General features: G+C 37.1%; 1 protein-coding gene across 1 annotated transcript; it reads left to right on the top strand.

Moving 5' to 3' along the window:
• Positions 1–27,957, top strand: LOC134792002 (alkylglycerol monooxygenase-like). Its single transcript, XM_063763115.1, has 9 exons — positions 1–174; positions 11,205–11,332; positions 12,290–12,441; positions 14,922–15,025; positions 16,133–16,295; positions 16,933–17,084; positions 18,321–18,455; positions 20,229–20,342; positions 26,378–27,957. The coding sequence occupies exons 1-9, from the start codon at positions 31–33 to the stop codon at positions 26,639–26,641; spliced, it is 1,356 nt and encodes a 451-aa protein (XP_063619185.1). The 5' UTR covers positions 1–30; the 3' UTR covers positions 26,642–27,957.
• Positions 27,958–27,963: the final 6 nt, after the last annotated feature.

Genomic DNA, 27,963 nt, shown 5'->3' with positions numbered 1-27,963 from the left:
TAAGATAATTTTTTTATTCCAGGTAAAACCATGGAGTTCTCGTACGCGAACGAGACGCTGGAGGAGTCGGCGATGGTGAGCCACCTAAAAGGGGTGGGGAGGCTGTTCTACCTCATCACGCCGCAAGAACACATGTTTGAGAAAAAGGAGGATGTGCCTAACTTCTTTAAACAGGTACCCATCATTATTATTATTGAGAGCCTGTTGTGTCCCACTGCTGGGCATAGACCTTCCCCGTTTTTTCCATTCCTCCCGGTTTTGAGCCGTCTTCGGCCATTCTTTTTTATAAAGGAGTCTTCTAGCTCATCGCGCCATCGCCGACGTGGTCTGCCAAATCCCCGTTTTGAGCTGGGCTGCCCCTTTGTGGTAATATTAAGCTAATTTCACGACTTGTTTTGTAGAGCCTGGGTCTCTATTTTCAAGCAATATAGGTACCTAGACCTATATCTTGTGGGAACATAGTTCAGAGCAGGTAACCACTTTGGACTTTATTGAGGGGGTGTTTTTACAGTATTGACGAGATCTTTGCAAATTAAACAGATTTTTACAAAATTATCATGCATGTAACTTTACACTTTTAATAATGACATTTTTATTACTTTATCTGTACTTTTTTTTTTGTTGTTGGTTTAAGTGTGTTTTTGGAATTTTAATTATTGACATGTCCGGTCCCGCTGTTATTGTATAATTTTAATTATGTGCATGTATTAGTTTGTAAGATTTTTCTAACACAATATCATATTGTTATAGAAATAAATAAATGAAATGAATGACTTTTAGTATGTTGTTGAGCGTATAGGAGGTAGATAGTAGATACTTGGGTACGTACATAGATAGCTTGGTTTAACTCTATTATATCCTTTGCCTTTCTGGCATCTTGTTGTACATTTTGCTGCATTTGTTACCCTCTTTTCACTCTCTCCTCTCGTCTACTCTAAGGTTAAGTGGAAGAGATCCCTCAAAGAGATAAGTCGCCTTTGTACTTCTTACTAATGGTATGTTATTTTTAATATGTCTTTTTGTACAATAGTTTACTACTACTACTTATACATGCAGGCCTGTAATAAGTTTGCTATGCTTGCACATTTACGTTTGCACATCGCGCGTGTTGCTATGCCTAGACTAAACACTTCCAATTTTATAGGCCACATTTTAGCAAACTTCAGTATGCCAGCAATATTAATAAACCAACAGCCCACATTCCCTAACTCCGAACACGTGTTTTTGAAATTGGGCAGCCAAATTACTAACAAAAATCAGCTGTAACTACATTTAAGAAACCACTCAATTATGAACTTTTATATTACTAAATAGGGTTCATTATTGAACAAATATTTCGATGTAGTTAAGACTCTTTATGACTAAGATGAGGGAATGTTCAGACCAATATCGTCCGGTAATATTGCATATGCATACCTCATTTGACGACCGGTCTGGCCTAGTGGGTAGTGACCCTGCCTATGAAGCCGATGGTCCCGGGTTCGAATCCTGGCAAGGGCATTTATTTGTATGATGATACAGATATTTGTTCTTGAGTCATGGTTGTTTTCTATGTATTTAAGTATTTATATATTATATATATCGTTGTCTGAGTACCCACAACACAAGCTTTCTTGAGCTTACCGTGGGGCTTAGTCAATTTGTGTAAAAATGTCCTTAATATTTATTTATTTATTTATTTATTATTTATTTATTATAAAAGTATGATCCGGAAAAGGTAGGCTTTTGAGTGGAATTTTGAAGCTAAATTTTAAATTAAATGGAAACTATCTACGGAAAATGGAACCTTTAGAGCAATAGGCCAATAAACGCGAGTTTATATCTGCGGAATTGTAAATTTTGATGTTAAGTGTAAATTTAATAAGTGTGTGTACCTATTGCCATACGATAAATAAATAAATAGGCCAACCAAATTGTTTTTAATATCAATTTTATCTAATATATTCATACTAATTCTCAATTGCATCCTTAATTAGCTCAGGCTTCGCTTTGGCAACCTATTCCCAGGCTTTGCAGCAGGCACTGGTTTTTATGAAAGCGCAAGTTTTCAGTTTTTTTGAGGGTAGTACCGATTCCGAACGATGTTTTCCTTCACAAAGGCGACTCGAAAAATATTAATGTTACATGACATTTAGTTCATGTATTATTCTGTTAAGAGAGACTAAGTTAAGTTAGTTAGTAAGTTAAGAGTTAGGCCTTGGTCTCCTATTTTATGCTATACGCGGAGTCTGACGTTAGCGTCAACGTTCCTGACCAAAAAAGACGCCAACGTCGACGTGTGAAATAGACCACACCAATACATCTCTATAGTAAGTATTATGACGCAGACGCTGTAAGCGGCCGATGGCGTTTATAGGAGACCTTAGCCTTAAGAGAGGTTTGAAATCGAGTTTACAGACATCATTAAGACAAGACTTATATCGACCTGGATATGGACCGTGATTACGTTTTGTATTGTTTTCGATAATAAATCTAGTGAAACTAACCGTAAATCATTCAAAACTGTTATCATTAAAACAAGCACACGTTCCAAAAATATATGTACACAACCTTATTGTCAGTGTCTGGAGGCATGTAAGTATATTTTTGGAACGTTGGCTAACCCTACCTAAAATATTTAATAAGTTTCTGAACTCGACCGTACGATCCGAGGATCGACAACCTTCGGCAAAATTAATGAAAGTAGACATGTAAAGTCTCCTTACATTAAAGTATTATTCGCATGTTGCAATACACTGTCAGCAAACTAGGCTTGAATTGTACTTAAGCAAAAATTCTAATTTAGGTCACACGGCAACATTGAGTTGCTCAACATGGCAACGTTTCTCGATGATTGATCGTTCTCTTTTACCTTCAAAGTTTGATTGAAAAAACCGGACAAGTGCGAGTCGGACTCGCCCACCGAGGGTTCCGTACTTTTTAGTACCTATTTGTTGTTATAGCGGCAACAGAAATACATCATCTGTGAAAATTTCAACTGTCTAGCTAGCACGGTTCATGAGATACAGCCTGGTGACAGACAGACAGATAGACAGACGGACAGTGGAGTCTTAGTAATAGGGTCCCATTTTTACCCTTTGGGTACGGACCTACCGTACGGTCGGTTTGGGTACGGTACGGCCTAAAAACAATTGGGTTAGTTATTTATACGTGGCGATGCGGTAAAAATGAAACCTGAGCTAAATATAATTGCTTCGTTTGTTGCAAAGTTAATATTGTCTTAAAATAAGTATAGATAAATGATTTCCCCCGAAACCCGAAACCCGAAACCCGAATCGTCGATGTTGGGGCGAAGACCGCCAGGCTAAAGTGGGACTGAGCTGGACATGTCTGCTGGATGACATATGGGGCAAAATAGCCACTAGCTGGCATCCCCAGGGTAGTTGAGGCAGAGGCAGACCGAGAAAGAGATGGCGGGACGACCTGGATGCATTCCAGCGGGATTGGCGGGATCTTGCTCAGCACAGGGAGGATTGGAAAGAAAGAGGGGAGGCCTTAGCCCAGCAGTGGAACACACGCATAGGGTAATAAAAAAAAAGATTTTAAAGTACCCATTCTGAAGGATCCCAAAAAAATGGCGTCACAGCACACATAGGAAATAAGAACTTTAAGATGATATTGGACGCCTGTGTCTATATACAAACGAAGTCCCAATCAGTGTTGGGCATTCAAGAATAAAATCATTATTTGAATAAGAATTTGTAGGAATAAAATCATCTCGATTTTATTCCCGTCAAAAATATTCAAATAATTTTGGTCGGGAATAATTCGTGTGAGAAAAAATTGAATGAGAATAACATATTCTTAATCAAATAAATAAAATCATGATTTTTATTCGAAATAATATTCCACGAATAAAAATGTGGTCTGGGTACCGTATAGGTACTAATTACGTATAGTTAGGTAGATGTAAAAGTAGTTAGTCACTTGTCTAATTTATACCCATTTTATGGAATAAAATCTTACAAATTGACTATCGCATACTTTCAGTAAGCGTATTATTTTTAATTTACTAACCAAATCATTAGGTTCAATTTAGCTGGTCTAGGGGCCTAGCCAAGATGTCAATCGCTTGTGCTCCGACAACGAAGCGCTTTCTGTCTCTATCACTCTTACATATTAGTGCAATAGAGAGCCAGAGATAGCGTTTTGTTGTCGTAGCGCAAACCATTGGCATGTTGGCTACGCACTCAAGGTGCCTAGCCAAGATGCCAATTTTTGTTTTAAATTTAATAACCAAATTAATAGGTAAATTTAGCTTTCTGGGGGCCTAGCCAACATGCCAATCGCTTGCGCTCCGACAACGAAGCGCTTTCTGTCTCTATCACTCTTACATAATAATGCGAGAGAGACAGAGAAAGCGTTTTGTTGTCGTAGCGCAAACCATTGGCATGTTGGCTACGAACCCAAGATGCCTAGCCAAGATGACAATTTTTGTTCTTAATTTAATAACCAAATCATTAGGTAAATTTAGCAGTTCTGGGGGCCTAGCCAACATGCCAATCGCTTGCGCTCCGACAACGAAGAGCTTTCTGTCTCTATCACTCTTACATATTAATGCGAGAGAGACAGAGATACCGTTTCGTTGTAGTAGCGCAAACGATTGGCATCTTGGCTAGGCCCCCAGAACAGCTAAATTTACCTAATGATTTGGTTATTAAATTAAAAAGAAAAATTGTCATCTTGGCTAGGCACCTTGGGTGCGTAGCCAACATGCTAATCGTTTGCGCTACGACAATGAAACGCTCTCTCTGTCTCTATCGCACTAAATGTAAAAGTGATAGAGACAGAAAGCCCTTCGTTGTTGGAGCGCAAACTATTGGCATATTGGCTAGGCCCCTAGAACAGCTAAATTGTACCCAAAGATTTGGTTATTAAATTAAAAACAAAAATTGGCATCTTGACTAGGCACCTTGAGTGCGTAGCCAATATGCCAATCGTTTGCGCTACGAGTACGAAACGCTATCTCTGTGTCTCTATCGCACTAATATGTAAGAGTGATAGAGACAGAAAGTGCTTCGTTGTCGGAGCACAAGCGATTGGCATCTTGGCTAGGCCCCCAGAACAGCTAAATTTACCTAATGATTTGGTTATTAAATTAAAAATTAAAATTGTCATCTTGGCTAGGCACCTTGGGTGCGTAGCCAACATGCTATTCGTTTGCGCTACGACAATGAAACGCTATCTGTGTCTCTCTATCGCACTAATATGTAAGAGTGATAGAGACACAAGCGATTGGCATCTTGGCTAGGCCCCCAGAACAGCTAAATTTACCTAATGATTTGGTTATTAAATTAAAAAGAAATATTGTCATCTTGGCTAGGCACCTTGGGTGCGTAGCCAACATGCCAATCGTTTGTGCTACGACAATGAAACGCTATCTGTCTCTCTATCGCACTGATATGTAAGAGTGATAGAGAGAGACTACATGCAACTCTACGGAGCGTTAACGTTTGGCATATTGGCTAAGCACCCTGATCGGATGATAGAACTAGATAGTGTATAGCGGAACTCTTCAGTTTGTACTGTACCTAAACTAAAGTAACGAATATCAATTCAATCCGACTTTTAAATAGAAGGGTGAAAATCAGCTTACAAAATATAACCGATTGTACTACAAAAATTAACTTAATTCTAAATAACATTTTAATTGAATAAAACCTTATTTAGAATAGTCCCACTTCTAGAATAATTATTCTGTTTTTTATTCCGCATTTAAAATAAAAGTCACATGATTTATTCACCTTAATTTTATTCTAAAATAACTAGTGCAAGAATTATTTTATTTCAAATCGATTTGAATAAGAATAAAATTTCTGTTTTTATTCTTATTCTTATTCAAGTTAATTTTTGCCCAACTCTGGTCCCAATATTCCAAACTTGATATTATCAACACATACATACATACATACATTATTGACATTACTTTCCATAATGTCAATATTATTGACATTTTGGAATGTATTTCTACAATTATTTATGTAAGTACATATAATTGATACTAACTTAAAATTGTTTCGAGTTTTTGATTATTATAAGAGACTTCAGCAAACTTCATTCGTGGGACGTGTATTTCATACAAAGAGAGCCTTCAACGACCTTTTAAGTTCAAAGTTCAACGCCCTAAACTACTTGTTACATCTAACACGTCGCAAAGATCCCCAGTTATCACTAGATAGCTTATCAAAGTCAAACTTAACGCGCGAGTTAAAAGAGGAAATCCCGGTTTAGTTGCGACGAAAGAACGGGACATACTATTACAATAGTGATTTGTTTTACAAGGGGGCAAAGTTGTTGTTTAACCGCTCGTGCTAATATTGATACCCGAGCAAGCGAAAGATTCCAAAATTGAACCACGAGCGTAGCGAGTGGTTCGAAAAATGGTATACTTCGCTTGCTTGGGTTTCAAACACGAGGGTTAAACAAAATTTGCTCCCAAGTGAAACACAACATTTTTCACCACACCAACCCGAAGCAAATATTAAATGTAAAATATCAAACAAAAACAAACCAAATCAAATCGAAATTAATGTTATTAAATATTTATCATCCAAAATCATCATTTAAAAGTAAATTCTACCAGCAAACATAAATAAACAACTCAAAATTTGCATTTGATTACTTTGCCTCACATATGAATAAAATGCAACTTTGCTATCAGTTTTTGAAATGCAAAGGAAGCCTTTCCGAGCTGGTGTGGTGAATAAGTGTTTTTACATAGTTAAAGTCTTGCGCTTTAATATAATTAATTATTTTGTGTAACGAAAAGTAGTCGTAGATTTATATTGGTGATTTCGTTACATAAAACATAATATATTATAAATTATAGAAGAATTAAAATCTATAACTATTTTTTTAATCACATCATAGTAGGATTATTATTATAACACTAACCGTTTGTAATACCAGACTTCAAAAAGTTCTTTGTTTTATTTATTTATTGTAATTATTAGTTAAATACTTTTTTTTTTTTTGTTCCGATCCGTTGCGTACTAAAATGGTGCGACTATCCGTATATCTGTCTGTCTGTCACATCGCAAAATATTTTGAGAACAATAACTTACGCTATCGATTTGATTTTGAAAGGAATAGTCATGATCAAAGCTAGGAAGCGCTGGTGGCCTAGCGGTAAGAGCGTGCGACTTTCAATCCGGAGGTCGCGGGTTCAAACCCCGGCTCGTACCAATGAGTTTTTCGGAACTTATGTACGAAATATCATTGATATTTACCAGTTGCTTTTCGGTGAAGGAAAACATCGTGAGGAAACCGGACTAATCCCAATAAGGCTTAGTTTCCCCTCTGGGTTGAAAGGTCAGATGGCAGTCGCTTTCGTAAAAACTAGTGCCTTCGTCAATTCTTGGGATTAGTTGTTAAGCGGACCCCAGGCTCCCATGAGCCGTGGCAAAATGCCGGGATAACGCGAGGAAGAAGGAAGTCATGATCAAAGCTAACCCTGACTCCTTGATACCTTGATAGTGTATAATCATAATAAGGTATTTTATTTAAAGCCACATTGCCCTGTCGGTGACAAGGTGTTAAGCAGATGCGAAATAATATACAGATACTCCATCTAGTGATATGTGATCTGCAGCCACACATAATATCGCTACAAATATCTATCGCAAGCGAATCCAAGCCATGCGAAAATGTACCTTATTTTAAATAACCTAAGGATGAAACAAGATTTATGCAATGCTTAAACTAGGTTATATTCAAAGGGTATTCTAAAACAGTATTTATTGGTATAGTAATAAGAGCTATAGATGCACTTGTACGGCTCAAGTAGCTCTTTTAAAATGGTACAGTCGCCATTAGATACGGAGCTGCTGACGTGCTCAAAAATATCTGAACACGTACTCTATCACCTTGACAATAGAGACGTGTTCAGATATTTGTGAGCGCCTTCACCGCTCCGATATATCTGATGGCGACAGTATTGTTATAGTGGGTAGTAATTAGGTAACTATAGATGTACTTGTATGCCGGCCCGATTCGAACTTTAAGATACGCCAGTTAATAGATCTAGAAACGATATGGATTAGATATGTCAGTGTCAAATGTGACGTTTCTACAAACAACATCTAATCCATATCGTTTCTAGATCTATTAATTGACGTATCTTAAAGTTCGAATCGGGCCGTTACTCTAACACCTTGACAATAGGGTATTATACTGTATTTAAAATAAATTATTTTACACCATGCATGAAATAAACCACCAGATAATTATTAGAAAAACACAGATAGGAGTTATTTTTAAACTCAAGTTCTATTTAATAAATCGGATAGAAATATAAAAAGTAGGTGAGTTGACCGTGACGTCACGATGTAATGTTACATATAAATTCCATATTAGCAAATCGTTTTGACAGTTCTAAAAAAGTAACTGATTTGACTAGTAGGAAAATACCCTATAGAGACGTGTTCAGATGTTTATGAGCGCCTTCGCCGCTCCGATATATCTGATGGCGACAGTATTGTTATAGTAGGTAGTAATTAGGTAACGATAGATGTACTTGTATGCCGGCCCGATTCGAACTTTAAGATACGTCAGTTAATAGATCTAGAAACGATATGGATTATATATGTCAGTGTCAAATGTGACGTTTCATCAAACAAAAACGTCACTTTTGACACTGACACATCTAATCCATATCGTTTCTAGATCTATTAATAGACGTATCTTAAATTTCGAATCGGGCAATGGGTATCGTATGACAGCGGTTTCTCAATGCTGTTGCAACGCGTGTAATGGTATCCGGTGACACTAGGCACCATTATCAGGGTTGACACTACAGGCGTGAAATAGAGACTATAAAATGTATATGTAATAAAATATAGTTGTCGATATACTGTTAGGCCACTTTGGCTTAAGGCAGGCGTGGCTCACTCCGCGATTTCGTCGCTTTGCTACAGTTAGCTAAAAGTACATCCGTTCCACACCAATTTTGGGGAAAGCCATAAGCCGCGCGTGGCGCTGTCGCCACCTAGCGGCCATATCTGTCCTGATCGTAACGGACGCGTTTTGTTAGAGAGTAAGTCTTCTGTACCTAGTATAGTAGAAGAGCCGGCCGCAAATTTTCTAACCGACTTGACACCACGATGAAATGCACAATGGTTTCCCATAAAAGTGATGCTAAGTCCGAATTCGATAGTCTGCCACGGCGGAACTTGCCGAAAGTACGAAAAAGAAGGCCACTTCCGGTGCGAAAAAAGGGGACTGATTTAACCCATCTGATACCGAAATAATAGTTATGGCAGCAGTTAGAAATTTACATGTAGACACAGAAAAGCGAAGTCTGCCAGTATTTTTTTTGCCGGAAGTGCTTGGCAGACGCTCTCAAAGGTGGTCACCAGGACCCCTAATTTAACCCATCTGATACCACCATGAAACCAATTCCAGTCGGTAGGTATGAACCCTCATGTCAGGAATATATAAGTCTGCCAAGGCCTTTCCTGCCGAAACACCTTGGCAGACGAGATTATAAGCAAGATGACCATCGGTTACCGTACACTAACCTCGAATCGAAATGAATCGAATTCGGTCTTAGCATCACTTTTATGGGAAACCATTGTGCATTTCATCGTGGTATCAAGTCGGTTAGAAAATTTGCGGCCGGCTCATCTACTAGTACTATTATTTGCTTAAGGCGCCGTGAGTACAGGTCCTTTTCCGAACGCAGCTCGCTCAGCAATGATGGATATCATTGTTTTTGAATAGTTCATTTTTAGTTAGTTTTTTCAAAAATATTAATTTATTAGTTCAATCTTTTGATCGAAAATTACGCATTTTCAGAAGCAATTTTCTTAATAATAGCTTTTGTGCAAAAATAGTTTTTTAATGACGAGTTTTAAACCTATATGTTCGTGATTTTATTTTCTATATAGCGAAAGTTGTTTTTAATCAAGTTTCGAATCGATGTCGTTACTGGAAAAAGCCTATAGATTGATATTATTCATTTTTTTTTTGCAAGAGATCTAAAAAAGCGCTACGATATTTCAAAAACTTTGCTGGACCACTGCAGCTGCACTGCAGTCATTACCAACTTCTAGTTTAAAAAACCATAGATCGAGGTGCTATTTCTGAAAAACATTATCCTATTATTTTATTGTGGACCTACCTACTCTTTTCATTTAAAGCAAGCCGGCTTCTTAATATAAAAAACATAATAACAAAAACTTTCGTCATTTCATTCGATTACGAGAAATCATAATACTTACTAATTAATTATTTCTGAGAACCTTACTCCGACAGATTTAGATTATCCGATTCAATTATTCGAAATACGACCCCAATTAGACGTAATAATACAGTCAAATATATTTAATTTGAGTCCACCAATAGAATTCCCGAGCGATCTCGAATTATGAAAACGCTTAATATTCTGAACCCTACTTTTTCTGTTTAGAATGATCGTTGACTGGTAGAGAAGGCCTTTAGGCATTAAGTACACCATTAGTCCTTTATTTGTTTTATCGTGCAATAACGTTTAATATAAATAAATAACACCTAGTGTAAATTTCATTCGATAGCGTGACGAAGGGTGTCTATTTTTGTATGGGATTTTGAACAGCGCGCCAAGCAGGGACGTTTTGGAAACTCAAAATCCCATGCAAAATGACACTTAACGCAAACGCGTACGTCACGTCACGCTATACACTAGGATTAGGCACTGTACGGATTTGAACATTAATTATTTATAGAGTTTTAAACTTCGGGTGCAGACGGGTGACCCTAACTTTAAAACATGCTTGGACATATCTAAGGTTTCGTATTATTGATTATGAAAGCGACAGTCAATGGACCTTGTACCTTATATTGGACAAATAATGTGCTAATGCATGTATGTATATATATTTTTTAACTCAATATTCCGAACAAGCTACTTTGATGCGCTAAACTATTTAGTTAAAATAAATTTTGTGCACTGGTTGTAGTGAGAAAAGGCTACTTGTTCGAATGCTGCGTAGACGTTTCATTTCTTAAATTAGATTAGGTACATATATTGTAACAGTGATCTAGCACATTATGTTTTTATTTACCTAATATGTTCTCGCCTCTCTAAAAAATTGTATTATGGTACACGATACTAAATTTGATTGAATTTAGTGTCTTTGGAGTCACGATTGATTTTAGTTTTGAGAGCACAATACATACTTTGTTCTTTCGTTTCACATATAACTTTGTCCTTTTATTCCTTCTAGTCATGGCCGTATTTCCTGATATTCATGGTGCTGGAGCACATAGTGTTAAGGCTGGAGGGCAAGCCTGGGATAAGACTGAACGACGGAATCACCAGCATCTCCCACGGGATCCTACAGGAATGTGGCAGGTATCTATTCAGTTACAAATGTATAAGTATTTCATCAACTTCATCATCATCATATCATCCAGAGGATGTCCACTGATGGACATAGGCCTCCCCCAAAGAGTGCCACAATTTCTTGCGCCACCCGCATCCAGCGGACTCCCGCGACCTTTACCAGGTCATCAGTCTACCTTGTGGGGCGTCTACCCACGCTGCGCCTTCCGGTACGTGGTCGCCACTCGAGAACCTTTCCGCCCCAATGGCCATCGGTTCTATGAGCAACGAGCCCCGCCCTATAACTAATAACTATTTACTTACTACTATGTACTGAGGGCATTGAACTGTTATTACTGACGTATAGAACCGGCAAAGAGAACCAGTATTTTGCGCCATGAGTTGCTGCCGTTTTGGCATCAAACCATAGAAGCGGAGCGTGAATCTCGCGACCTAAACACGTAAGCGCCATGAATTTTACGGCGCTTACGACGTTTTGTTCGCGTGCTACAGGTTGTAAATGCGACCATTTCATTTTTAGGTTTGTCGTCTCTATATTAATAATAACTCAATGGCAGAAGGTTAACCAAAGTTTACTTACTTACTCCGCTGGCTCAGCGACCCAAAATGAGACTGCCTCCGACACAAGACAGCGCCACTTCTCGGTCCTGTGCGACCTCTCGCCAATTGTTGACTGGAAGTTTACTACAAAAAATATATTCTTCGGTGACTGCGATAGTTACTCATGAAATAAAACTATGAAACTCGCGTAATAATGAAATTATAATACAATCCCGACGACACAACAACACAAAATTTTTCATCACACCAATGGGAGAAAATACCAATGGCAAAACATTAGAAATCAGATTCAAATGAACGTTATTAATTATAATACACATCACTTTAGTAATCGTACTCTGAGTTAGCACACGTATGCGTATATGCTCAAGCAATAGTTCTAATATTTTTTTCTTTTGTTATTAGAATATTATGGCGAGGCGCCGAATCGTACCTTTACACATGGATATACACCAACTTCAGAATAGTCGACTTACCCTGGGACAACGTGTGGACGTGGTACGCTGCAGCGTTGGGGGTTGACTTCTGTTACTATTGGATGCACAGAGCATGCCATGGTGAGTGACCGACAACTCACTACTTCTTGCAATACCTAGATTATATGTTACCAACTTCACAAGAGTGGAGTGGACCTGGGACAACGTATGGACGTGGTACGCTGCAGCGTTGGAGGTTGACTTCTGTTAATATTGAATGCACAGAGCATGCCATGGTGAGTGACCGACAACTCAGCACTTGCTATTGGTTGACCTAAAAATTGGAAACAATTGGGATTATTCTAAACTGAAATAGATGTCATAATAACTATACTAATGATAAAGTGAACAATAAGCCCTCCAGTGGTGAAGCCGGATTCGAACCAGCGTCTTCATTTTACGCGGGTAACGCTCTGGACCTCTAGGTTATCTGGCCACAGATTTCGTTTTGAACAAATACCTCAATATCTCCGTCAAGTTTGAAATTGTTTAGAAAAATTATAAATAATACATAAGAAAACTGAAAAAAATAAAGACTATTTAATAACGTTAGCATAAATTGTCAGTGGCAATGAGAAAATTGTTTACTCAAGTGTAAAATTTGAATATTCATAATTTTCCTTGACGACAAAATTCAAATTACATTCCATCAAAGCGTAAGAACAAAAAGAACGATCAAATTGCTTCTTAGAGCTCTCCAAATTTCCATCCTTTGATTTTTGACGATTTCCCTGAGTTTGCTTCGTCGTTGAGAAAGTTTTGTTTTTCCTCGTCTCGATATATTTGTAAGCTGAAAAACTAGAAGGAGAATCTAATAGGTGTTTTGAAGTTACGTTTGTGTTATTTGGGAAAAGAAAAAAAACAATGGAATTTATAACAAACTGTGGTGTTTCCTGTGTTCAAATTTTTGTGTTCTTACCTTAACTGTAGGTTTTTAGGGTTCCGTACCCAAAAGGTAAAACGGGACCCTATTACTAAGACTTCGCTGTCCGTCCGTCCGTCCGTCCGTCCGTCCGTCTGTCTGTCACCAGGCTGTATCTCACGAACCGTGATAGCTAGACAGTTGAAATTTTCACAGATGATGTATTTCTGTTGCCGCTATAACAACAAATACTAAAAACAGAATAAAATAAAGATTTAAATGGAGCTCCCATACAACAAACGTGATTTTTGACCAAAGTTAAGCAACGTCGGGCGTGGTCAGTACTTGGATGGGTGACCGTTTTTAGGGTTCCGTACCCAAAGGGTAAAACGGGACCCTATTACTAAGACTTCGCTGTCCGTCCGTCCGTCCGTCCGTCCGTCTGTCACCAGGCTGTATCTCACGAACCGTGATAGCTAGACAGTTGAAATTTTCACAGATGATGTATTTCTGTTGCCGCTATAACAACAAATACTAAAAACAGAATAAAATAAAGATTTAAATGGGGCTCCCATACAACAAACGTGATTTTTGACCAAAGTTAAGCAACGTCGGGAGTGGTCAGTATTTGGATGGGTGACCGTTTTTTTTTTGCTTTTTTTTTTGTTTTTTTTTGCATTATGGTACGGAACCCTTCGTGCGCGAGTCCGACTCGCACTTGCCCGGTTTTTTTTATTTTTTTGCATTTTTTTTCCGTTTTTTTTTTTCATTATGGTACGGAACCCTTCGTGCGCGAGTCCGACTTGCACTTGCCCGGTTTTTTTTTTAATTTGTGGTGATAAAGGTTTAATAGGTACAAATAAAAATATTGTTCATAAAAAGACATTAAAAATCCGGAGGTGTTTTCGTGATATTTTCCTTGACTAAAAATAGATTATATTGCGATTTTAATCAAATCTTTTGAGTGACTTCCAATACTTCCCGGCCCTTTCAAGATGTTCGTAATTAAAGCCTGATGGGCCGTCCTTTCGTACAAATATTACTGAAACTAACATATTTATATCACAAACGTTCCAAAAATCGGGCTTCTTACTCGTACTTAAATTTCATAATTATATAGAAGAAAAATAGAAGGTTTTAACATTTGCATAAAAATCCAGCTAAATTAGACTAGGTAAATTTAATAATATTGAAGATGTCCACAAAAAAGACGCAAAATGCTAACTCATACTAAGGGTTTTTGACCCATTTATATAGAGATAGATTCCCATAGCTTTAGTACCTTAATTTTTGAAAATATTTCTGTAACCATCCCCCAGGAAGGCCTACATCATTCGTTTTCATGATTCATATATTATTTATAATATTATGCCTTGTGCTGTAAACAATGACGCCAACAGACCTATTTTCTTCTTCTTCTTGTTTTTCTTTTCCTTGTCCTTTTCCCATTATTTGGAGCCGGCTCTCCTAGTTACAAATTCCGCCAGGCTTCTCGGTCCTGGGTCATCTCTGGTGGGATTTGGGCTTCTTCAATATCCCTCTTCAGTGTTGCCACTCTGACATGGCTCAGACGGAGCTTTTCTCGTTGCGACTATATGGGGAACATATCCAGTACCTTGCGTGTCAGAGACACCACAGACAGAGACGACAGACAAACCTATATGTGGTTATATTTATTAAATTATCACTTCGTTTCCAGAGGTGCACATCTTATGGGCACAACATCAAGTACATCACACGTCGGAAGATTTCAACATGGGTGTCGGCATCAGACAGTCCATACTGCAGGGATGGTGCGGATTCGTAAGTATTGCTTGTTCTAAATTCAAAATTTAAAAATGATTTCTTGAATTTCTTCAAGTAGGTTTCAAGGGCTCTTTTACCAGTTAATTGATACAACATTTACAGTAAGTCATATAGTGATGAAAAACAACGAAGATAGTGACAGGAGTCCCTACGGTTATTATCGTTTAATTGAAACTAAACTTTATGTCAGGTGATATTGGAATATCGAGACATCAGTGAAAATTGTTCCAAGCAAATAAAATATAAATATAACACTACGTTAAGACGAAATGATTCCAAGTTAAAATAATTAATTAACAGGAAAAATATGCAACTATACGAGTAAGCGATGAGAAAAAATATTATAAAAGACGCTTCATCAATAATATTTAAATGTATTAATAATACTTGTATAACTAATTAAACACTCGATATATTTTGAAGTAATTTTATACTAATATTTGGCTCAAATTTAAGTTACAAGATTTGAAGCACACATATATTATACAAATAGGCGCAGTGAAACTGAATAAAATATAAAAAGTGTGTAAAAATGCTTTGTTACTTAAGAGTTAAGATACCCAATGTCACAGGCTGACAAGGGTCAACATCTTCAAATATAATTATCCACTGAATAGTGAATACATTTCTAAAATTTTTCGTATAACCCTGTTCTCAAGAGGCCGTGTGTTCAACAAAGTGAATATTAAATTTATTACTATTAAAGGGATAATCTCATAAATTCAAGGTGTTACTTTGCTTCTTAACTACCTACTTCTACAAATAGGATAGATTAAACGAAAAATTTGATACTTGAGACTGAACTTATACATACGAAATTACATAAGTATTTAGGGGATAGCGGACGACCGCTTCTGCATACCGTTGTGATCCCCATTTTTCTCTATGGAAATTGACATTATGTAAAATATTTTGAACTTACCTAATTTACTATAAGTACTTCATTACTTCTTGAACTTGAGGATCATATAGTCCTACTACTATAGGACTATATTTGAGTGATTTTACGGTACCCCAAATAGAGAAGGCATGTTTATCAGAAACATTATAGTACGCAGTAGGTAACTCTATATCCGAAAAATGAATGAAGTGTCTTGTCAACAGATCTTCTACCTTCCTCTGGCACTGGCCATCCCCCCAGCCCAGTTCGTGATGCACCACCAGTTCAGTTACCTGTACATGTTCTGGATCCACACTGAAGCCATCAAGAGCCTAGGGCCTCTGGAGTACATCCTCAATACTCCTAGCCACCATAGAGTACATCATGGTAAGATAATCTTTCTCCTAGCACTGGAAATTCCCCCAGCATACATGTTCTGAATCCATCAAGAGTCTTGGGCCCTTCTTGGAGTATATTCTCAACGTGCCTAGCCACCATAGAGTGCATCACGGCAAAATAGTCCACATAAAGCTTTATCGCGTTTAAATCTAGTTTTAGCTATCCAAGACGCCTTAATGAGTACTCGTAATTATAGTCTCGCATTATAAGATTAAAGTTCTCCGAGTAAATAAAATTTAATTCGATCCCAAAATAGTAGACAACATAATACATTTTTGTACGATAACATAAATTAATCATACGAGAGACTCGACCATGTTAATGGATTTATTTAAGTATGTACAGTCGACGTCAAAGAAATATCTTTGACGTCGACTGTACATACTTAAATCAATCCATTAACATATTATGTTTACACTTTTGCACCTTACTCCTTTGTAATAAGGTGAACAATGTAAACATATCTTTGACGCCGACTGTACATCGAATATTGCTTGTAATGTCATGCTGTAGCTAATGTGTTTATTATTTCTCGAACTGGATGATGGCTCAAATACAAATTTTGATTTTTTCATATCAGTCAAAATGCTAAAGTGTAATACAGTTTGTACCTATTCCATTGTAGGCAGCAACAAATACTGCTTAGACGTGAACTATGGAGGCGTCCTGATCGTCTGGGACAGGCTGTTCGGCACCTTCCGCCCCGAGACGGACAAGATCCAGATCGTCTACGGCCTTATTTACAACCAGCCTTCTTTCAACCCCATGTATTTACAGGTTAGTTTTGGTATGGATATCTTTACCTATCACGGAACAATGGTGTTCCGGGCATTTGGGAAGCAGCGTTACACGCTATCTACTTCATCATCATCTCAGCCGAAAGACGTCCACTGTTGGACAAAGGCTTTCATTCGCTGCCCTCAACCGACGGTTTCCCGCGACTTTAACCAGACCATCGGTCCATCTAGTCGGGGGCCTTCCCACGCTGCGTCTTCCGGTACGTGGTCGCCACTCGATCTACTTGATCTATCAAATTTGCGATATTTAGTCAAACTTCATTCAATTCCTTTGCCTGAACATGCAATCGTGCAACATTTATAACAAACCACTTTTGTGACAACTACCGTCATTTATTATAAAAACTTATATGCTTTATTTATTACCAAATCCTGTAATATGACATATCGCAGTCGTAAACTTAATATTACTTTATCTGTCACCTATGCTGAGGAACACTGCGGTAGAATTTGCCAACATTATTCAGGACAGGTACCAGTCGGAAATGCGGTTTCAGAGAAATTGTCGCATTATAGGCGAAAATGTATATGACATGTATTTGAGGAATGAATATTCGGATGTCCTCTTATTTGTTTTTGTCTGATTTGAACCTTGTTAGCAAATTCTTAAGGTTGAGTTTTGATTGGAAATAAAAGAAGATATACACGTTTTAAAATTATGCCTTACATTTGTTAGAGTTTGATATATTCAGACTGCCTTAGTTTTGTTTCGTACATGTCACTATTTCCTACGGATTTTGAGATTGTCGAGGCATAATGCGGATATTATTGCTTGGGCTTATTTACACTTACATTATACAATGTACATTGATAGTAGGAGAACCACAACCACACCTGCCATATTGAGGTCGAACTGCCGGTTAATTTTTCGGCTACACTTTTTAATCGATGTTGAAAGGGAATGTTTGCTAGGATCATCCGTTATTTTCGTATACTCCCTGATTATTCGAAGATGGCTTGACTGATTTGTGTTTTTTTAAGAATATTAGTTGATACCATTGTCATCTAATGATATACATTATAATCCTAGAGAAATCATGGGAACTCTTTAACTAATATAGGCACAAAATGTACAAAGATAGGTATTTCTTAATTTCTACTAAAATGCGACATTTGGTGCAATCAAACAAAAGATCATAAAATGCACTTTTTTTGACACAAGTTATTGTTAAGTTTCTTGTTTCCTTTACATTAACATAATATTTTGGTTTGACAGGCGTTTTACACAGGCTACGTAGTGGAGAAGTTCCGTCGGCTAGAAACAGCTGGTGACAAGTTCAGGGCGATATTCTGGGGGCCAAGCTGGGAGCCGGGACAGGCGAGGTTGGGGGATGAAGACCAGAAAATAGATGTAAGTACCAATTAAAATATAAAAAAATAATTAACTAGTAGTTCGCCCCGAACTGAGAACTCGCGGTTAACCAAAAATTATATAGCGATTGACTTTGTTGCACCTACTTAGGTACTCGTATAGTGCGACATAACATAATAGAAAATAAATGAGGGCGCCACTTTCTACGTAACTGTCACATTTTTGACGTAAAATGCTTACACATGGCAACAATTTAGTATGGACATTTTTGAGTTCCATTTTATTTAATTTCTACTATTTTATGTCGCTCTATAGGCGGCAATGGATCAAAGATCGCGTGGATTTAGTGCAAAGTCTGTGGAGCCCTTAACTGATAGATTTAAGCAAAGAGTAGTATGTATAATATAGTTGGCCAAGCAGATCTTGTCAGTAGAAAAAATGTAGGCGCGAAGGGATATGGTCTCATAGAAAATTTAAGTTTTGCGCCTTTTTCTACTGACAAGATTTGCTTTTTTGCATCAATTTTGAAGCGCCATTTACAAGTTTAGCGTTAAGTAATATAGATGGCGCTATTTTTTCGAATAAAGGGCTTCGTATACGGCTGTCCCTCCCCTGGATTTAAGTCACCACCATAGAGATTAAAATAAACTGTATCTGTGCTAAGCCGAAATATTTCCTGTCAAATGTCAAATACATATATTATGTTTATACTATTTTATTTTTATCTTGCTAATTATTTCAAAATGGTAAATTTAAAAACGATGTTATAAAAGTGTAAGTCGAGCACTTTCATTTGATACTAAACTCGACCATGTTTCTTGCAAAAAAAATGACCAGAATAGCAAGACCTAGCACAAACAGCTTTTTGGCCTTCTAAGCTCTTCTAGCTCAATAACCCCTTGATCGGGCCTGCTCATAATTTAATGACTAAAATATAATGCCCTCGACTACACGTTTACCCAATTTCATTTAAATTAGAACAAATTTACTTAAGTTATTGAGTATCAAACTATCTTCTGACAGTTCAGCTTAAAAACATCGAAATGCCGGGACGTGCCGCTAGCCAGCCGCGTGTTCAAAGTCGAATGTAAGAACTTCGCTTCGCTTTGCTCGCTCGTTCGATAATTTTTTTCGTGGTACAACACGATTCATAATAGTTTAAAATATTCCAAATAGCAATCATTATCGAGCCGTGGCAAAATAAAATTTGCTAATATTGATTCACGCTAGTCCGGGCCGTGACTGGCCCGAGGCGTCCGACATGTCATTTTCTATGACGGCTGATCGGTGATCACGTGGTGCTTTCCATAGAAATTGAAGCTCCGGAGGCTCCGGGCTCCGGCTCTCGGTCTAACGTGAGTCATCCTTGACTCCCTGAACCTACTACGCCTTCTTAGAATGATAGCTCTTCTAAAGCAAATGTTAAGAGTTGGTGTTTTTCATAAATTTTGGCTAAATTTCATAATCATAGTCATAGACAGATCATTGAGTTAAGAAGATAAAATAATTGACTGATTATTAAAAATTTTCTGACTGTGGAATTCGACATACAAAAAAATGCTCCAATACTAAAAAGTCGTAAAACTAAAAACACAAATGATCATTCATGTTTATACGTTTACTTCTGCAAGGTTGTATCAATACTAGGGGCCCATTTCTCGAACGATATTAGACTAATAATATTAGTCCACGAACTGTCAAATCGTATGGGTTGCCCTGACAACACACTGATAATATTAGACTAATATCGTTCGAGAAATGGGCCCCAAATTACACCCATAACAAATTGTTAAAGTTCGTCATTTGTTTCAGATTGAGCAGAGAGAGAAATACGACGTAGCGCTACCGGCGTGGTGCAATCTTTATCTGGTTTTGCATTACGCGGTGGTCTTCTACGGATTCTTCGAGCTCGCCTCTAGATACATGGTTAGTATAGTTTTTAACCGTTTGTAATTGTAACCTTTTATAGTAACCGTAATACAAACTGGCGACCGTTGTCATTATCCCATCTCTTTCACTCTCGGTTGGTCTTAGCAAGGGTAAAGAAGATAACATTATGACCTCATTCGCCAGTTAGTTTTGCGGTAACTATAGACTAGTCGTAGCGTAGCCTGCCCAAACATGCCCATGACACATGCTCCCCTTGGATTTGCTTTATTTAGGTACCTACAGTCAAGTGTAAAAATATGGGTGCATATAACTTAATCAAAAATATCTCCCATAGTTCTTAATTCGCTGACATAAGAGCTATGGGACATAATTTTGAGTATGATGTGTGCACCCATAAATATGTACTTTTACACATTCGCATCTGACTGAGTCAGATAAGACATTCAGTCGCCAAAGAAAATATTTATGTCTACTTAGAAATCGATTAAGTTACTTTCAAATAAACTAAAATCTCTGTTGTAATCATTCTAAGTATTGTCAAACCTTGTGTAGATGTTTTGCAGAAAATTGTGCAAATCTGGTAAAAATAGACGACCTTTTAATAAATTCCAAAAACCGCTCGATGATGTTGAGTAACAAAACAAGGTAAATTAAAAAGGACGCCTACTTTCTTTTATCTCTGGAATCTAATTAAGTAGCTGTACATTTCAAAAATTCCAAGTTAAACAATACAAGTACATACCTTAATACGGAAATTGTATCATATTATTTCTTTCACATTCGGATGACGACGCGAACAGCGTGAAAAAAATATTCATATATTATAGAATAGAAATGAATACAAATTCAAAGTAAAAGACGAAAACCGACTGAATACTCATTTTAAGATATTTACAAACGATGAAGCTGTTCCAATGTTTGGCTTTAAGTCAAATTCTACACGTTCATTTCCATAAATTTTATGTAAAAAAAACAATAACTCTAAAAAAGCTTACGACAAAATCATAGCTATGCCATCTAGTGTGAGATCACAGAATTGTTAGCAGAGAAGCACAACTAAATAGATTTAAAGATCCATTTCCGAAATAAATGAGCATCTCTTTTCGTATGCAAAACCAGATAACATCTCAACCTGAACTCGTATAACGTCCCCATTTCATCGTAGGCTTATGTAAAAACAAACTAAAATTAAAGGCAATAAATAAAAAAGTTTTCATACCGTCAGCTTCATTTCGGCAGCTGCAAGAAATTACTTTATTATTTCAAACGTTAAAGGGCAAAAAGTCACGAAATATATGATTTTTCATGCTAAATCCGAATTTTTGACGCAATAACTTTATTTTTACTTACGCCGTAGGCGCTTATTGCGTCGGCCGAAGAATATTTTCGGGTAAAAATTTCTCTTTTAACTGAATCTGGTTTGATTAAATAAGTTAAAAAAATAATTTTAACATAGGTAGCTCGGATGCAATGGGTTGTCCTTGTAGTATTTTTACATTATCCCTGGATTATAGATGTTTCATAATGAAACTTTATATATAAAATAATTAAATAAATATTTGGGAAGAATCTGACATAGATCGACATAGCCCCAAACCTACGTATATAAGTACCTATGTCTTTATCGATATACCTACGTATATATATAACTACATAGGTATTTATCTATATACATAGAAAACATGTTTATCACACAAATATTTAAATGCTTACGGCCTTACATCGGCTTCATAGGCATGGTCACAACCCACTAGGCCAGGCCGGTCGTCAATATATTTTTTTTTCTAACTCATTTCAGTTACAAATTTTATAAAGAGATAAAAGGCTTGTAGGGGCCCACTGATTAACAGTCCGTCGGACGGTATCGGCCAGTCAGTTGTTCGGAACTGTCAATATTTTGTTCTAACTGACAGGCCGATATCGTCCGGCGGACTGTTAATCAGTGGGCCCCTTAAGTCATTAATGTAAAATATTAAACCGTCGTTGTTTGGTTCACAATCTCGACGATCGATTTCCTATTAAGTTTAAATAAAGAACTCATAAAATAGAACCACTGGCACTGGTTCTTTTATATATATAATAAGTACTATTAAAATTGTTACGACTCCTTAAAAGCCTGTGCGTGAAAGTGTTTGTCAGCAGAATATTGAGGACTCATAAAATATTGAGTGCCGAACCTCAAATTTTTGTTTATTGGGGTAATAAAGCTATAGTATAGTGTGTAGCTTTCAAATAGAGCTCGACGGCTAGTCTATTGTTAAGTAGAACCGCTCGTGCCACGTGCCACAACCACCTGCATAAAAAATACGTACTTCGGTTACTGAGTGCCGGCGAGTCGAATGCTACAGAACCAGTCTAAAATGTGTCATCGAGATGCGTAAGAAAGACGCGTTATCGGAGAGCGCACCTACACCCTGGTTTTTTGAGCGTTGGACTAGCCCGCGCTCAGGTGCCAAATAGAATAATTAAGACCCTTTTTTGCAGGTAAGTAGCACGTGTGGTTTTACTTAACAATATACAATAGGATTAGCCGTCGAGCTCTATTTGAAAGCTACACACTATATTATCAAATATGGGTCACTTATATCAAGAGTATTGTAGCACAAACAGGAACACTCTTAACTGTCCATCGGTGGACCTTATGACTGTTGTAATAAGTACGTCTACCATCAGTTTTGACATTGACATATACGCTCACGTCTACGTAACTTACTTTCTATGCATCTCGCTCGTACTCGCATATGCGAGCAATAGCGTTAAACATAATAGCAAAACTTGAAAAAGCTGTCTTTGTAGGCGTATCCGTTCACTTTTTGTGATCGTATCCGACATCCGATATCCGATCGAACAATGTGAAAATGCTCTGGTTGATGTAACTGGTGACCGAAGAGCTGGCGGCTATCTCGCACAACGTATCGCTGTATCGCATTGCGATACAGCGAGGAAATGCCGCCAGCATCCTTGGTACAATGCCTCAAGGGCTTATTTTAGATTTAAGCTAGTTATCAATTTCGTTTAGTAGTACCATTGTATATATCTTGTAAAAAAAATTTTTTCTTTAAAAAAACGCTCTTAGAATTCGATACTATCCAGATTTTACTTAGACACAAATTAAAAATGGAAAAGTTCACTGTCTTGAACTCCAGCTTTATGACTTGGAACTCCGGTAGCCGTTGAAGTAGTACAACACTCTTACCGTAGATGTCGCTAGGGCCTCCCTAAGGCTCCTAATTATATGGTGGAAACATTCGCTGTATTGGGTAAGGTCATGTTAGTTCAGGTGGAACACCGGGATAGCGGTCACCGTGGTCGTGGATACAAATTCCAACCTAGACAATGAATTTTTCCACTTTAAATTTGTTTCTAAGCTTAATAGCATCGTTCGCAGATGTTTCTGCTTGATAGATAATTACTCCAGATTTAAGTCATTTCCTTGCGACACCTAGATACACATGTTCACCTTGATCAAAGATTATTATGATCAAACAAGATTACCTTAAACTCAAATAGGTAACGATTGAAATTCGCACGGGGGATTCGCTCAATTGGACCAATTTACTAGTAATTGGAACTACAGTCACGTTGCAAACAGCCCGGCTGAACAGTGAACGTGTCTTTCGAAGATCACGTTTTAAAGCAGACATATGTAAAAAATATGAAAAAACTCCCTAGAAAGCGGTGGGAATACTGGGAATCCGATCGTTATGAGGAAAAAGTAAATTATTTTGTGAACGAACACGCACATGTAATCAATTTTATACAAATAATGATATCTGTAATAAAAAATATAATTGCCGAAAATTAATATAATTTAGAGGAAAATCATTTGAAAGCGTCTAACAGGCCTATTCGGATTTCGAGATAATCACAAGATCTTGAGACGATTTAGAGATCAACTAGATCTACATTAGATATCGACTAGATGTTACTTGGATATCTAAGTCATAACTTGTCGAAATCGTTCAAGAGGACCTCCAGAATCGCGGAAACGTCAAATTTGACATATCTATCTTACAAATATCTTTAAATTATCCGTATCGTAACTTGTTGAAGTCTAGTAGAGATCTAATTCATTTTCCGAATCGAGCCATAAGCGCTTAGTGGTGCGTGGAATTTATTACTGTAAGTAGGTATACCGAAAACATTAATCTGATTGGTTTCTGCGTTTAATAATGAGACCTGTCACCATATTATTTGTAACATACTCGTATCAAATTATAAATAGGTACTTATCAATGACAGAGCATAATCTACAAAGCAAGTTTCATCCAAAGTGCACACAGGGCATCTGTAACAAAATCCGTCAAAAACGTAGGTAAATACAAAGCGCAAAGATAATTCGCCACACGCTTTGTCAAAGTAACTATCTATCAGTGGCGGCGCGTCCATAAAAGCCGATTCCCACCGGCTTGCCTGTTTTTGGACGTTTGAAAAACAGGCAAGCCGTAGTTGTAAAGGAAATATGTAAGTCAAATTAACCCCGGCTTGCCTATGGATATGTTTGACGCGCCGCCACTGCTATCTATACAGCCATATCAAACTAAAGCTTCTCTGACATCGATTGATAGTCTTTATCGTTCCCGTCTTCAATCGTAAGGACGCGATAAAATTTTATCGAGCGTGGATAAATTCTTGGCGACCTAAGTGCTTTTTTAACGTTTGAGGGTTTCGTTTAGTTCCGTTTTTAGATCCGTTAACTGGGGTAGCGTAAACAAACACTTCATCTGACCTAGATTTTTGTATCTGCGAGAGATCGATTGATTGAGTACTATTCTGTGAGGAAAGCAAACATAGGACGGAGTAAAACGTTGCCGTTTTTGTTTGTTGGGGAGTGTTTTGATTTGGACAGTAGATATGTACGTTTATTATTCTGACCTAACTCTCAAAGCTTGAAACTATTTAGAACTGCATTTAATATTGTTATGAGCTAAGTATAATAAGTGCGGAAGGATAAAATAGCTACGGGAAATCTTTTTAGTGGACATAACAAAAGTTAATATTATGGATCAATTTTTCTAAGATGTTCATCATACAAATTTAAAGAAGTAGAGGGTTAACGTGCCTTAAAGGATAAAATAGGAACATCAGGCCTTAAAGTCCGTTTATTTTACGATGTCCACAATCGCATAACTTTAATTAATACCGTAAAATCTGGTAATTTTAGTCCACAGCTTACAACTAAGGTCCAAACTCAAGTTCCAGTAAAATATGTACTTAAGTATAAGTAACTTTAAATTATGTTGAGTGTATAATAAAGAAAAAGCATTAGTGTATCTAATAAGCTCCAAAATAAATGTAACGAGTACAAATCATAAAGGCTCGTTAAGAATCAACGTTAAAAACTGGACCATAGTGGTTAGGGTGGTTCACGTTTGTATGGGAAAAATTCAAACTCTAGTTAGAAGAAGCGGCACCCCCTCATTTTGTTACACTTGTTATGTTGACAAAATACGCCAAGGTTTGTAATCTTATCTCAACTACTAGGGGGTGCTCAAACACTTTGAAATTTTTCAAAGTTGTATGAAATCCAAAAAATTAAAGTATTTATTATTCAGAATTTTATTTAAGTATCTGGTTTCACACTATTTGCACATGTGATTTATAAGTTTTTAAGTAGAAAAACATTTTTATTTCTATTTTTTATAATTTTTCAAAAGTAAGATTTTTATTTTTTTTTAGATTTTTATATAAGTAGTGGTTTTCACATTATTTGAAAGTGTGATTTAAAAGTTATTAAGTAAAAAAATATTTTATTATTGTTTTTATGATTTTTTTAGGTGAAATTCAAAAAATCTTTGAAAATTGAAAATTTTCAAAGTGGTTGAGCACCCCCTTGTAGTTGAGATAAAATTACGAAACTTGGTGTATTTTATCAGCATAATAGGTGTAACAATAAGGGGGTGCCCCGTAGGAAAATAAAAAAAAATGTTTCTTGAACCACCCTAATAGTGGTACTTAAGGACTATAGTTACCTGATTTTACGGTACTAAAAAGTTTTTGACTTTTTATTACGCAGATGAACGCTTAAAATTTTTTTTATTGTTTTATTTATCACCATTTCTTTTTTCCAGGGCATGTCCCCACTCTCCGTCCTAATCTCTGTCTGCTACATCATCTGGTCCCTCACCGTCATTGGGATGCTCTTCGACTCCTCAACCTACGCTCCCCTCATGGAAGTCCTCCGCTGTTCTGCCCTGGCCTTCCTCACGAGGAGTCTGGCCATCAGCCCAGGCTACGGAACCGCATTGCAGATAGTGTACGTGGCTTCTGCTATGTTCTGGTGCCTGTATACTTTGAAGTTGCTTGAGATTAAGAAGACGAAGAAGGTTGAGTGAAGAGTTGATAGACGCTACGCAAGATTTGTCTGCATTCGTTTTGGATACGTGGGAGTACAAACTAAGCTAGATTTTCACATTGCGTTGCATCACGATTAAGGTTGTCATATGAATAAAAAGGAATATCCTTACAAAAATCCGGACATCACCCTGTAATCCTGACATTTCTTGCACACACATCCAGTGGGTCACTATTCCCTTAACTTGTCACCACATGCTGTAGCTAATAGGGTGTAACCTTCCAGAGGTTAGTTGAGGTTTCTGAAAAACCTTGACTACTAGCCAAGTCCCCGCGTAATCCTGATAAAGGACAAAAATCCTGACAATAGGACCTAATCCTGACGTAAGGCAACCCCAGTGACGGTAAACAATTATAGTTTGTCAAAGGACTGTCTCAGTTCAATCATAGACAGAGAGAATCATACTATCTTTGTCTTACACTAGTACTAGCACCCAAAAGAAAAGGATGAGTATAGTTTTCCAGGTTCTTACTGACTGGCAAATTGGTTTGACCAACTATAAGTAAAATACAGACTCAGTTTTTAGAACTTTGATATCTCTGAGTAATAGTGAGTAATGATCATAATGACAGGATGTAAGAATGATCTTTTGTGTAGCGTCTATCTAGTTAAGGTGAATTGTACCTCTTTAGGTCTACTTTGTATATTTAGTACCAAAGCCTGCCACTACTGTGCCTTAAATATAGTAAATAGTTAGTAAAATGTTAGATTTTTATATACCTACTACTTGTATGATTAGATTTAAGCGTAAAGAAACTCGCATATTTTTTATTGGTTTATCATACTAAATAGTTGAGAAGAAACGGAAAAAAACGGACGTTTAATGATTTCTAGATGATTTATAGTGTTTTCTTCTTTATAAGGATAAATGTTGATGTGAAATCAGGTTTTGTTCATATTTATGGCAAGGGTACAAGACCGTTTTTAGGTATTAAGGAAATCTATCTCAATTATCGGTGTTTTTCCCATTAGTTGAGTGTGCTCAGAGCATAAAAAGGTCAACCACGGCGTTGCATTAACAAGAGATTTTCATTGGCAGGATTGGTCCTTAGGACCCAAGGATGGATTTAAGAAGTGGAGCCACCCAGATTATTGTTGCAGGTGGGGGGTGGGGGGTTTTAAGCGTCGGCGACGTCTGAGGTTAATAATTGTTTAAGTTTAGGTTCTATGTCAAGTTTAGTAACATTTTCAACTAAATCAAAGATGTAGACATAGATTTCATCTAAATCGGTTCAGCCGTTATTGATTCCCCATACAATCTTACACCTTCCTTTTCACTTTTAAGAGATTTTTTTTTAAATA

This window comes from Cydia splendana, chromosome 7 (assembly GCF_910591565.1).
Source record: "Cydia splendana chromosome 7, ilCydSple1.2, whole genome shotgun sequence".
NCBI classification, from domain to species: domain Eukaryota; kingdom Metazoa; phylum Arthropoda; class Insecta; order Lepidoptera; family Tortricidae; genus Cydia; species Cydia splendana.
The sequence above is the reverse complement of the archived record's forward strand: the minus strand, read 5'-3'. Positions and strand labels throughout refer to the sequence as shown.